Source organism: Balaenoptera acutorostrata, chromosome 10 (assembly GCF_949987535.1).
Source record: "Balaenoptera acutorostrata chromosome 10, mBalAcu1.1, whole genome shotgun sequence".
In the NCBI taxonomy this organism is placed as follows: domain Eukaryota; kingdom Metazoa; phylum Chordata; class Mammalia; order Artiodactyla; family Balaenopteridae; genus Balaenoptera; species Balaenoptera acutorostrata.
In genome coordinates, this window is record NC_080073.1 from 69,516,194 (window position 1) to 69,529,020 (window position 12,827).

A 12,827-nucleotide genomic window follows, 5' to 3' on the forward strand; every position below is an offset into this window, starting at 1 on the left:
CGTCACGTGACGGGACGGGCGCCCTGCCCCTCGCTGGCGTCAGGGGGCGGGGCCGGGCCGCACCACTCGCGGCCGCGGGGGAGTGCAGGAGTGTAAGCGAGGCGGGCGGTAAGCGACGGATGCGGTACCCGGGCGGGGTCGGGTCCTGGCTCAGCGCTGGGCTGTGAGCCGCGGGTCAGTGGTCGCGGGTCACCGGGCTGTGGGTTCGGAGACTGTGAAGGCGGCCGCAGGCCCGGGCGCTCCCCCGGGAGCTCCGGAGAGCGGCAGGGGCGGGGCTCGGACGTTCTGGAAGCCAGATGCCCCCAATATGGTCTGAGGCGCTTCCAATCCCCCTCCCAGGCTTCGGGAGTTTTCTCCGCAGTTCTGGGCCCGCCTTTTTGCGGCCCTGTTCCCGGGCCCCGCTGCCTGCGAGGCCTCCCGCTGCAGGCCGAGTCCCTTCGCGCTCGCCAGCCTTGTCTCACCCCTTTGCCCTCCCCACCAGACCAAATCCAGTTGCACCTCGGCGGTTGTGGTCTTCCTCCTTTGCAGTTGACCCTTCGCCAACGTGCCTTAGAGCTCATGGTTAGAAAATGTGTTTTGCCCTATTTACTTCACTGGGTCTGAAGGTTTTATTTAGTCCTTCAGTGTGAGCACACGCAAGCGTTCTGCTAGGCGCCGATAGTCGTTAGGTAATAAAAATGAGTAATAACTGGCTCTTAAATCGCACTTATTTGTGCCACCTTTTGAAGTGCTTTGCAGCAAGATAACTCAAGTATGATCCTCTCAGCAGCCCTGTGAGCAAGGTGTTTATTCCAGCACGTGCCCTGTTCATGTTTGTCAGCGTGCCCATCCCCTGCAAGAACACCTAAAGCCTGCTAGTTGTGGAGGTGCTCAATAAAAGTTTCTGTTTCAACGGAAAGAAAGCGAGTATCCAAGAGTCGGCAGGGACACAGCAATGGGTGACCTGATCCCTTTGTCTGTATTTATCCTGTGTTCATTGTGAGAAAGTTCTTTAGAATAGACATCTACCTTCTGACCCCTTAGTCCGGATTTGAAGTCTGCCCTTCCTGCCTCCCTTCCTGCCTCGCCCCCTGAAAAGCCACCTCCCGGCTGGCTACTCCTGACAACAAATACTCTGTACACTTTCCACATCTAAATCCTGTCAGTCCGCCTCCCTCACTTGCTCTCTCCCCGACGCTGGCCTCTCTAACCCAGGTTTGTTCTGGTCTGAGTCACTGGAAAGCCTCCTAGCCCTTTCAGGTTACAGTGTTTGGCTCTTCAAACACAGCTTTCATCAAACCTACCTCCCACCCCCAGGAGCACTTTAATTGACTTCCTTTTGCCTGGATTCTGATTTAGCTTTCTTAACAGGGACCCTAAAGTCAGCTTCATCCACAGCCTCATCTAACGTTACAGCACCTTACTAACTCCACCCAGAAGAGTGGGGTTACCTTCCTTCTAAAACTTCCTCACGCAAACCTTCTCCTCCTCTGGGCTTTTCCTCCCCATGTTTCTGCAGCTCTCTGTTTTTCCTTCTGAACCCCATAGTGTGTCCACCATTAGGCCTTTTACTCTGCCTTACGTAGTCACCTTACTTTTTGTGTGTATTTGGTCCTTTCAACCTGTGGTTCCCTGTAAAGCAGCTACGTTGTGTTGCATTGTTTTGTATCTTTGCACCAACTATGGTGATATACATAGAGTAAATGTTCAGTGAATTGTTTTTAAGTAATTGAACAGTTTAGCCCAAGAAATTAAAGTAAAAATAGGTCAGTTAAAGCTGTTAGATCCCTAGGGGAGGAAGTGGAAGCAAATGCAAAACTGCCCTGTAGCTATGTTTCCACAACTCAGGGCTCACAGGGACAAAAAGAGGAAGAAAAAAAAAAATCCTCACGATAAAAATATTACAAACCACTCAAAAACACATTCCAAGAGTAAATGCGCAAAACAGGAGGATTAATACTCGTGGGAACTTGACGTAATAAGCAATCTGAAAGAAACTTTAAGGGGAAAACGGTAGTTTTCAAATGAAGGCAAAGATAAAGAATAGAAAGTGCTGGAAAAAAAAAAAAAGAAAAGGACATTGTGAAAAAAGAAGAGGTATATTTGAAAAGGAACCAAATAGCTCATCTAGAAATGAAAAGTATACTCACTGAAATGATTGAGTGAAAGAAAATCTTGCTCAGCGTTCCCTCTACTGAGCAACGTGGCAGTATGTACTCAGAGCTATGAAGCATTTAGCTCTGGACTGGTTAGCGCCTCCCTGTGTACGCCTCCCATTACCCTCTGTGACTGCCTCCTCACAGGGCTTACCGTGCAACACTGTGGCTGCCTGCTTTCCTGTCAGTCTCCTCATTAGACTGTAAGTTCCTGGAGTCCAGGGACTATGCTGTTCATGGTTGGCACAGTGCCTGGCACGTGGTAGGAACCCACTAAATATTTGCTAGAAAATGAATGAGCAAATATACTTTTAACAGTTGTACAAAGTTATTTCTGGTAGCACCACTTAAAGAATGAAAACTTGGACTTCCCTGGTGGCACAGTGGTTAAGAATCTGCCTGCCAATGCAGGGGACATGGGTTTGATCCCTGGTCCGGGAAGAACCCACATGCTGCAGAGCAACTGGGCCCGTGCACCACAACTACTGAGCCTGCGCTCTAGAGCCTGCGAGCCACAACTACTGAGCCCACTTGCTGCAACTACTGAAGCCCACGCACCTAGAGCCCGTGCTCCGCAACAGGAGAAGCCACTGCAATGAGAAAACCACGCACCGCGACGAAGAGTAGTCCCCGGTCACCGCAACTAGAGAAAGCTGGCACGCAGCAACGAAGATCCAATGCAGCCAAAAATAAATTAAAAAAAAAAAGAATGAAAACTTTAGGGGGCTTCCCTGGTGGCGCAGTGGTTAAGAATCCGCCTGCCAATGCAGGGGACATGGGTTCAATCCTTGGTCCGGGAAGATCCCACATGCCGCGGAGCAACTAAGCCCGTGCGCCACAGCTACTGAGCCTCTGCTCTAGAGCCCGCGAGCCACAACTACTGAGCCCATGTGCTGCAGTTACTGAAGCCTGTGCACCTAGAGCCCGTGCTCTGCAACAAGAGAAGCCACCACAATGAGAAGCCCGTGCACCGCAGCGAAGAGTAGCCCCCACTCGCCACAACTAGAGAAACCCTGCGCACAGCAACAAAGACCCAACGCAGCCAAAAAAATAAAGTAAATAAAGAAAAAAAGAAAAAAAAATGGAAACTTTAGGAAGACCCATATGCCCCAAAGTAGGATCAAACAAACAGCAGAGAATTAACAAGAAATATTACTCTTGGGAATTCCCTGGCGGTCCAGTGGTTAGGACTTGGCCCTTTCACTGTGGTGGCCCAGGTTCAGTCCCTGGTCGGGGAACTAAGATCCTGCAAGCCTCGCGGTGCAGCCAGGAAAAAAGAAAAAAAAAAAAAAAGAAAAAAAGAATACTGTTGAGAATTGCCAGGTATATAGATCACCAGTCCCCGGGATCCTGTGGGGGAACTACTGTTACAATGAAAAGAGAGAATACAAAATAGTAAGTACACATTATTGCAACTAAGTTGACATCACACTAACCAGGTCAGGAAGGAACTTGAGGTGATGCCAAGCCCAGCATGAGAGTTCAGGCCTCACCTGGGGAAGCGCAGGTGTCAGAATTTATCCTGGTGTAAAGAAGATGGGTTTGGCTGGATGCAGGCTCCCTGTTTACTAGTTCTGAGCAAGAACATTCTGGCTGCTGCCTCTGTTCACCTGCTTGCCTGGGGTAGGGGTGGGGAGCACTGGCCTTCCGTCTGTACTGAATTCCTGGGGTCCCATACTCACCTTAGCTCAGGAATCACCTCTTGTCCTAATTAGGCTAAAAGAAGGTACATTATAACTGTCATCATCTCAGGAATTCTGGCATATCATGCAGGTCACCAGATGTATTGGCATGCGAGATCACTAAGCCTTCTGGGAGAAACATGGAAGACAACTAAGGGACTAATAGGTCCCAAGGCCTTGGGATGAAGCCTACAAGAGTGAAGATGGGGAAATGGGGCCTCTACACCCTGGGGAGACATGGTGTGTCACGGTGAGCACAGTACTCAGCCCAGGGTCAGAAAGGATCAAGTGCCTGGTTGGTATTCTGCTCTATCATCCTCCTCTTGGTGGAGAAAGGTGAGTCCATTTAAATCTCTTGTGCCCAATGTCTGTTTATCCTGAGAGGTGGGAAGAAGTTTTCTTCTCCTGCAGTAAAAATCAAACATTAATGGGCCATTGCCCCGAGTCTGGGTGAGTTTGGGGATTTAGACGATATCAAGACTTTTCATTCAGTGGAAGAATATTTAGCACTGAAAAGGCGTGAACTATTGATATGGGCAATGACATGGGTGAGTCTCAAAAACATTATTCCAAGTGAAATAATCCAGACACAAAAGAGCACATGTTGTATGATTCCATTTATATGAAGTTGTAAAACAGGCAAAATTAATCTGTGGGGATAAAACTCAGAACAGTGGTTACCTATGGAAGAATGACTGGAAAGAGGCATGAGGAACTTTCTGGGGGGAATAAAAGCATTCTTCATCTTGACTGGGGTGGTAGTTATGTGAGTAGGTACACTAGTAAAAGCTCACCAAACTGTACTCTTAAAATCTGGGTATTTTCTTGTAAGACCATTATTCCTTAATTAAGGAAGAAATATTTCAGGACTAAGATTCTTGTTGTTTCCTTTTAGTGAGTATCTAAGGGCTTTAAAGGGTCAAAATGTCTATTGCACACATGCATGTGAATTCTTACATAACTAGAAAAACAAAACTATTCCCTTCTCCACTGCTTCCCTATCAGCCTGTGGCAGAGTCTGAATCCTTATGTGCAGTGGTGTGCTGGTAAGTGTTCAATAACTGGCCCTCTAGGAAAAGAAAAGCCCTGATTCGTAGCACTTGCTGATTCACGTAGTGTAAATATTCTCACCATGGCTGATTTCATGCTGCTAGTGAGATGTCACTGAGCACAGACTTGGGAAGAAATGGGTACAGTTGACTTTCGCAAGCCAGTAGGAGCCAGCTCCAGCACACCCCTGCGGCAAGCCTTTATTGCAAAGCTTCCGGGGAGTCTTGGCGGAGCTGAGGGAGCAGCCGTTAAGCGGTGTGAGGCTCTGGGCTGAGCAGCCATTTCCTGTTAGCTTGAACGTGAAGGATGGCAGGAAGGAAGGGACACTGCTCTCAAGTGGTCGTGTAAATACAGCCCCGTTGTAAGAGGGGTCAGCCTTGCAAGATATGGCAGTTCGGCAGCTGTATAACTGGGGTTAGCAATCTGCTGGCAGCTTTTGGATTTTCAAGTGAAAATATGGGTTATTTCACTTAAAATTCCTGAATTCTCTTGGGGAGAACAAAGAGCAAAATCCAGCACCAGAGGGCCTGCACTCCCTCCTGACAAGAACAGGTCATAACAGGATAAAAGCTGCCCCCGTGAGAAGGGCATGGATTCTCCAACCATCTCTGCATCTCAACAACACACCTGCTGCAACCGGGGGTTTGCCTACATGGCTCTAGTTGGAATCTGAGTTTCTAATCCTGGTTTAGATTGTGCAGTCTCTAAGAATTAGTTTGGTTTCTGGTAGAACGATGTGTGTGTGTGTGTGTGTGTGTGTGTGTGTGTGTGTGTGTGTGTGTGTGTAGACTGTTAACTGCTTGGGTGAGCTGAAGAATATCCATGCACAGCTACAATCCTACCAGTTGGAGGAACCAGACTTGGCATCTTAGGGTACTCACGTTCACTCTGGGTGCCCTTGAGACACCAACGGACAACAGAACCTGGCCAGGGCATTGCCTGGACCCCTGATTCCCAGTTCTCGCTGAACATTAGAATCATTAAAGGAGTTTAAAAAAAAAAACAAAAAACCTCAGGCCTCAGCCTAAACAGTTGACTAAGAATCTCTGGGGATAGAGTCTGGAAATTAAAATGTTTTAGGGAAGCTCTACAGATGATCCCAATATGTTTTTTTGGGTTTTTTTTTGTTTTTTTTTAATGAAGGCACCAGTTAAAGGTGCTTTTTCCTTGGACCAAAGGAAGAGTCATGTGTAGCATCCAGCTTAAGTTCTCTTTCCTCCTCAGGTTGTAGTTCCCAGTCCTTCCTCTAAGAAAGGGGCAGGACAGTGAGAGAGATGTGGCTTGCTCCCCCCAACCGCTGCTGGGGACCAGGTAGAAGTTGCATCTTGTTCAGAAGACTAGGGCCGGGGTTCCAGCAGGCACTAGAGGCAGAATGAACTTTGGCTCGCAGTGAAGCTGGGTGCCCTGTGAGAGTTCAGAAGGGACAGAAAGTAAAAATGCCCCTTGAGTCCTTCAACCAATATTTATTGAGCACCTACTATGTGCCAAGCACTGTTGCAGTTACTGGGGATATAGCAGTAAGCAAAATAGACAAAAATGCCTGCTTCATGGAGCTGGCATTCTAATGGGGGAGACAATAAACATAATAAAGAAATCAGTATATCAGAAAGAGATAAGTGAGAAAAATAAAGCAGAGGAGGGGGACTGGGAATATGTAGTGGTATAACAATTTGGGGAGTATGTGGGGGTGAGGAAAGCCCTTGGTGAGAAGGTAACACTTAAGCAAACATTTAAAGGAGGCGAGAGGGTGAGCCAGGCGAGTATATGGCAGAAGAGAGTTCTAGATCGAAGGAATGGCACATGCAAAGACCCTGAGGTGGGAGTTTGTCTGGCAGGTTGGAGGGCAGAGAGGAGGTCAAGTCCCTAGAGCAGAGTGAGGGAGGGATAGTGGTAGAAATGAGGTCAGGGAGTTCAGCCTTGTAGGCCATTGTCGGTGGACTTGGCTCTGACACCCAATGACACATAAATTGGAGAGATCCCTAATGTAGACCAGACAAAGGTGGCCCTTGAAAAGTGTGGGGAAACTGAGGCTAGAGTCACGGACATTCAGTCAGCTTTCTTTCTGATTTGCCCTATAGGGGCCTGGGACTGTGATGGGGGGGTCACTGAACCCTGAGATGGGTGGAAAACTGCAGGGTGTATGTATGTGTCACCCTGAGGGGCTGGGGCCTGGGGGAGGAGGCGGGACAGGGCTGGGGCTTGTTGGAACCTGGTCAAGGTGGAGGGCAGACGATGGAGGAAAGAGAACCCTGCATTCTTCCATGACTCCTTCCTACATGCTCAGAGTGTCCTACTCCCTATTCAGGAAAGATTTGTGGAGGGCCTGCTATGTGGCAGACACTGTGCTAACTTCTGGGGACACAGAGACACATAAGCCAAGGTCTTGTCCCCTCAGGGTCTTGTAAAGACTACAGCCTCTGGCAAGGTTTTAAGAGTGTCATTTGTCACATTGCCCCACATTCCTAGCACTGGGGCTATTTGCCGAAAGGAAAGAAGGAAGAGAGAATCCTGGTGGGAAGAAAGAAGGAATCATGCAGCTCTTTGATGGGAGAAATGGATTTTAGTGGTTCGTTATGTAACAGTTCTCCCAGAAGTATGCAAAAGAGGAGCTTTGTGACAGAGAAGATGCGCTGATGGTGGATCTCGGGCGGGTGGATAAGTCGTCCTGCTGGCGTGTGGGGAGATGGGCAGCAGTAGCTCAGGTGGGGAAGAAGGTCACCGGTGGGCAGGGCAGCTGGCTGCGTGGAAACAATCTGTTCTTTCTCCACTCGAAACCTGTCGATTCTCTCCAAGCTGCTCATGTTTCTCCAGCAGGCCTCAAGAAAGGCCCACAGCTGTTTGAAGATAAAAAGAGCCTGATCTAGGGTGTGAGGCCCCACCTGCTGGCCGTGCGCTCGCCCTCTGGGCGCCTGAGAAGCCGCTGCCTAGCACCATTCCTGGGCTTGGGCCTTGCCTTGCTGGCTCCCATCTGGCACCTCCCTGCCCGGACCCTGTTCTGGGGGTGTGGGCGTAGCTCGGCCTCCTGCATGTTCCCTATTAGGCCAGCCCTGCTGCTGCTTCACCCACCCGGCTGGCCCTGCCTCCTCATTCCGGCTTTCCCAGGACGCCACCCTAGGTCCCACCTGAGGCCAGTCTCTGGTGACCTTGAGGCCTTCTTGAATAGCAGGGCGGGGCCGGGGCCTGGCACAAGGCTGGCCCAATCCCTGAGAGTACCAAGTCTGAAACTAGATCATTCACACGCCGAAGAAGAAGAAAGAGCGTTTATGTTCTTCACTGACATCCTCCTGGCCACCCACGTCAGGACTGACACATTTGCTGTCTTGTCTTTCAGGCCTCTGCACCCCTAGAACAGACCCTCCCCTGGCTCACGTGGAGGGAGGTTGATTTTGCCGCCCTGTGTTCCTCAAGGTGCTAATGGGCTCTGAATAATCACACCCCACGGACTGACAGTACAAATTAGGAACACCCAGAGCACAAAGGGGCAGGGGGCACACAGAAGGGGAAATATGGGAAGCTTCCTGGGAAGGTGAACAGCAGGAAGCAGGGCTGCCTGAGCCTGGCACCCAGGCCTGCTGATGGGCAGCCGGCAGCACCAAGCTTTCCCAGAAGATAGGAAGATAAATGCCAGAGGGACTGAACGGGAAAATTCTGGCTGTTTGGAGGAGGGGACAGAGGAGACTGGTCTATGAGGGAGGCGAGCTTTTTTCATCCCTCCTCCTCAAAGCCAGGGACTGCTGAGGAAAGCCCACCCCTCCACTGGCACTGGTGGTGTGGCCTCTGCTCATCACATGACTACCCAGACAGCCCACACCCCCAACCCCGTCAGGGCCTCCCGGAGCCTCTTAGGGGCTAGAAGACTGAGGGGGAGGGAGAGGCTGCGAGGGGAGGAGCGGCAAGGGCTGCACCAGACACTGGCGCAGGTTTCAGCCAGCTGCCGGCATCTCCCCTGGATCCGCATCATCCCTCACTCACAGGCCTGTCTGTCACAGGCCATTAAGTTCTTGGCAGGTGCTGTTTGGCTGAGGCTGCAGGCCAGGTTGGGGACAAGGGGGTCCCAGGGAACATGCCAGCCTGTCCTCTCTGGGCCTTGGCTCACTGGGGATACGTGCTCCTCTGGGGAGTCCTCACTCTCCCCTGAAAAAGCCACACCCTCACAAACCCCTGGAGATCACACATGTGTCTCTCTCTCTCTCTCTCTCTCTCTCTCTCCCTCTCTTCCTTTCTCTCTCTCTCTCTCTCTCTCACACACACACACACACACACACACACACACACACACACACCACATCCAGGTCCCAAATGTTGACATTTCCTCCCTGGCAGCCCCCAAATGCCCTCTGCTGCCCCAGCGCTGCCAGTGAGAGGCCCTTTGGGTGCCCCTAGTATGCACACAAAGCCCCATTTGCATCCCAGGGCAGAGCTTTCTTGCCAGCCAGCCAGCTTGTCTGCCGTGTGACTGCCCAGCCCTACAGTTCCTACTTGGACATCCCTCCCTCTTTCCCTCTGTCTGGGCTGCAGAAACTGAGCTCTTCCATCCTCCTTAAGGCTTGAAAGCAGAACTAAGAGAAGAGAAAGCATGAGGCTTATCTATGTCAAGAACCCCAAGAGCCCTGAAATGGACGCCCCCACTCAGAGAGAGATGTGTTCACGACCATTGAATCGGCTTACTCTGCATAAATAAAATTCAGTTCCTGTGAAAGCACCTCAGCTCAGCAGACAAAGCCTGCCAGGGCCAGGCTCCTGGGGCCCCCTCAGCCCATGTCCTGCCATTCCCCAGTCCCTAGACACTCCAATGTGCTGGACTCCCTGCCCTTATTCCTAGTCTCTCCCTGGTCTCTCAAGCCCACACCACTTCCTTCTGCTTTGAATGCCTTTTCCCGCCTTCTCAACCTGGAGAGTTTACTCATCCTTCATCCTCAGGCTGCCTCTGCTAGGAAGCCTTCCTTGATAGCACCCTCTGCTCTCTGCAGACTTCAGTGCCCCTTCTTTGGGTGTTCACAGCTTCCCTGTTCAAAGCATTTCCCACATTGTATTTCAGTGGTTAACAGGCCCACCTTCCTCCTTAGACTATGAGCTAAGGGGCAGGGGACAGTGTTTAATCCATAACCTCTACCATAGGGCTGACACATAGGAGATGCTCAAGAAATACTTGCCAACTGAATGCATGACTTAATGAATGGGGCAGAAGAGATCCAAGTAAACAGAGACGAACACCAGGTCTCTGAGGAGGGAAAGGAATGCCAGCAGTAGATATCAAGGAAGGCTTCCTGGAGGAAGTAAATAAGCTGTTGACAGGGTGGAGACATTCCAGGCAAAAGGAACTGATTGGTCGGGGGTGGGGGGTGCAGGGGAGCCATAGAAAAGGTCTTCTGTCAGGAATAACATTCACTGAGCACCTTCTCTGTACCAGGCCTTACAGTAAACCCTTACACATGGTATTATTTAATCTTCAGAACAACCATAGGAGATTGGCACTGTAATTATCCCCATTTCACTGATGAAGAAAGTGAAGTTCAGTTACTGGCCCAAGGAGTTTAGGTCAGATTTGATGAGAGAAACAGAACAACCAGAAGTGGTACAGAATATGGGATTTGACCTTATACAATGGGGCAGCTACTTAAAGAATTGATGCTTCTGAGTCTAAAATCCTCATGGCAGGCAGTGAGGAAGGGAAGATGGATATGAAATTGGGGAGAACAAGAAGGAACTGAACCAGTGAGGAAGGGCTGGGACTCTGGAGGATGAACAGGCAGCCACACCGAGACAACTTCGGTGACACAGGTGACCTGCAGAAGAAGTTGGCACCCTCTGTCCTGGAGCTAAACACACACCCAGCCTAGGACTAGACAAGCTGAAGGAGGTCGGTAGAGAACCCACAGATCTGCATCAACACGCGTGAACTGCAACACCGCAGGAGCCCTGCACCAACCACAGGAGCAAGCACGGCTGCTGTGTCCCCTCCTGCCACCGTGGTCGGCTTGCAGGAAAGGGAATTCTGGAACTGTGGTTCAGCTTAGCTCAGCTGACACAGCCCAGAGCTACTACTCAAGGTCCCAACCCAGACCTGAATGTGTATAAGGAAGAAATGGCTGGGAAGCTGATCGGAACCAAACCAGGGGGTCTTGGCAGCACTCCAAGGAATTTGGGATTCCTTCTGTGGGATAACAGTGCTGATTTTCGAGACTGTGTGTTGAGTTGGAAGCGAAGGTGGGACGTGCCCCTGGTGATGTCCTGAAGGTGTTGGGCATATTCAGGTTGGGGTGGGAGACAGGAAGAGATGCCTGTGGAACCCTGGGATAGATTCTGAATTGGGTGGAAGAGGCTGTGTGTAAATGAGGGAACCAGAAGCTGAGCCTTGGGTGGTGCCTACAGGCGAGAAGCAAGTCAGGCAGAAAGGCTGGCAGAACTGTGAGGGCCGAGGTCAGGGAGGTGGGAGGACCAGGGAAGCAGAGCCCTGGAAGACATTTTTTGGGTGTAGGCATCTTGGCCCTCCTTCTTGGGCAGATGCAGCTCTGATGGTGCCTGTGCCATGTTTGGAGTTGGGCATTTAGTGTGGCCTCCTGCTGGTGCCCCTACCTACTCTCCCCCACCTCTGTGAGGGGCAGGTCCAGATGCTGCTCTGGAAGCCCAAGGCGCTGGCAGCTGAGGGGTGAGATAAGCCTCTGGGCTCAGGGTGTGATGTTTGTCCATCCTGCATGCCTTCTGAGGCCCCACTGTGTGCAGGACACTGGGCTTGGCTGGGGACCAGCCAGGAAGCATGGGCACCTGGGCCCTGCAAGCAGGGAGCTAGCGTACAGTCTGGTGGGAGGCAGAGGAGGAAACTGGGCCCTGCAGTGGAGGAGAGAGGAGCACGAAGGAGGGAGGCCTCCCCAGACTTGGGAGGAATCCAGGAAGAAGTGGCATTTAAAGACGAATCCGATCAAGCCCCTAGTCTAATCACATCGACAAGAAATCCAGGGACCAGTTCTGCAGTCAGCAGACTGTGGGACCTGTAGGGCCAGGAACCCAATGTCCTCATAGCCATATTGTGTGGGAAAACAGAAAGAACAAGGTGAACCTGTGGATGAAAAGAGAGTGAATAGACAGAACAGCCCATTGTAACATGTGGACCTTATTTGGATCCTGATTTTTTTTAAAAAGTGGTGATCGGTTAGTCTGCTCAGGCTGCCATAACAAAATACCATAGACTGGGAAGCTTCAAAACAACAGAAATTTATTTCTCACAGTTCTGGAGGCTTGAAGTCCCTGATCAAGGTCTGGCAGGGTTCTGTTTCTGGTAAGGACTCTCTTCCTAGCTTGTAGATGGCCACTTAGTCTCAGGTGGCCTTTCCTCGGAGTGTGCAAAGGTGTGGGGTGGGGGGGTGGTGTGGAGAGAGAGCTCTCTTCCCCGTCTTATAAGGCCACCAACCCTATCAGATTAGGGCCTCACTCTTATGACCACATTTAGCCTTAATTACCTCCTAAAGACCCTCTTTTCAAATTCAGCCAGAATGGAGATTAGGGCTTCAATATGTGAATTTGGGGGGACACAATTCAGTTCATAGCAGGTGACATTTATGAAGCATTGGCACTTTGCTGACTGGGTATTTGATTATATTGAGGAATTACTGCTAAATATCTCTTGGGGTATGATAATGGTAACAGTGTTTCATATATATATACACATACATGTATATAACATGTATAAAATATATATATGTATGCATGTATAGAATAATATTGGCATTATATGTACTGTGATATGTACACAGTACATTATACATACATTATGTGTACATTTTTGCACACAGGAGTATATATATTTCCTTATTATTTATTTATTTATTTATTTATTTATTTATTTATTTATTTATTTATTTATTTATTTATGGCTGCATTGGGTCTCCTTTCCATCCCAGCCTCCAGTTTACACTCAAGAGGGCAATCCTTTTTCCTAGCTCCTATCACATCCTTTTGGAGA

At 50.0% G+C, this 12,827-nt stretch overlaps 1 protein-coding gene across 1 annotated transcript in view; it reads left to right on the top strand.

The window, feature by feature from the left end:
• The first annotated feature begins 40 nt into the window (after positions 1-40).
• Positions 41-12,827, top strand: part of FGD2 (FYVE, RhoGEF and PH domain containing 2) — a 51,247-nt gene continuing 38,460 nt past the window's right edge. The window contains exons 1-2 of the mRNA XM_057554833.1: positions 41-108; positions 3,909-4,153. Coding sequence (XP_057410816.1) covers positions 4,029-4,153 — 125 coding nt within the window. The 5' untranslated portion in view covers positions 41-108; positions 3,909-4,028. The remainder of the gene's footprint in view (positions 109-3,908; positions 4,154-12,827) is intronic.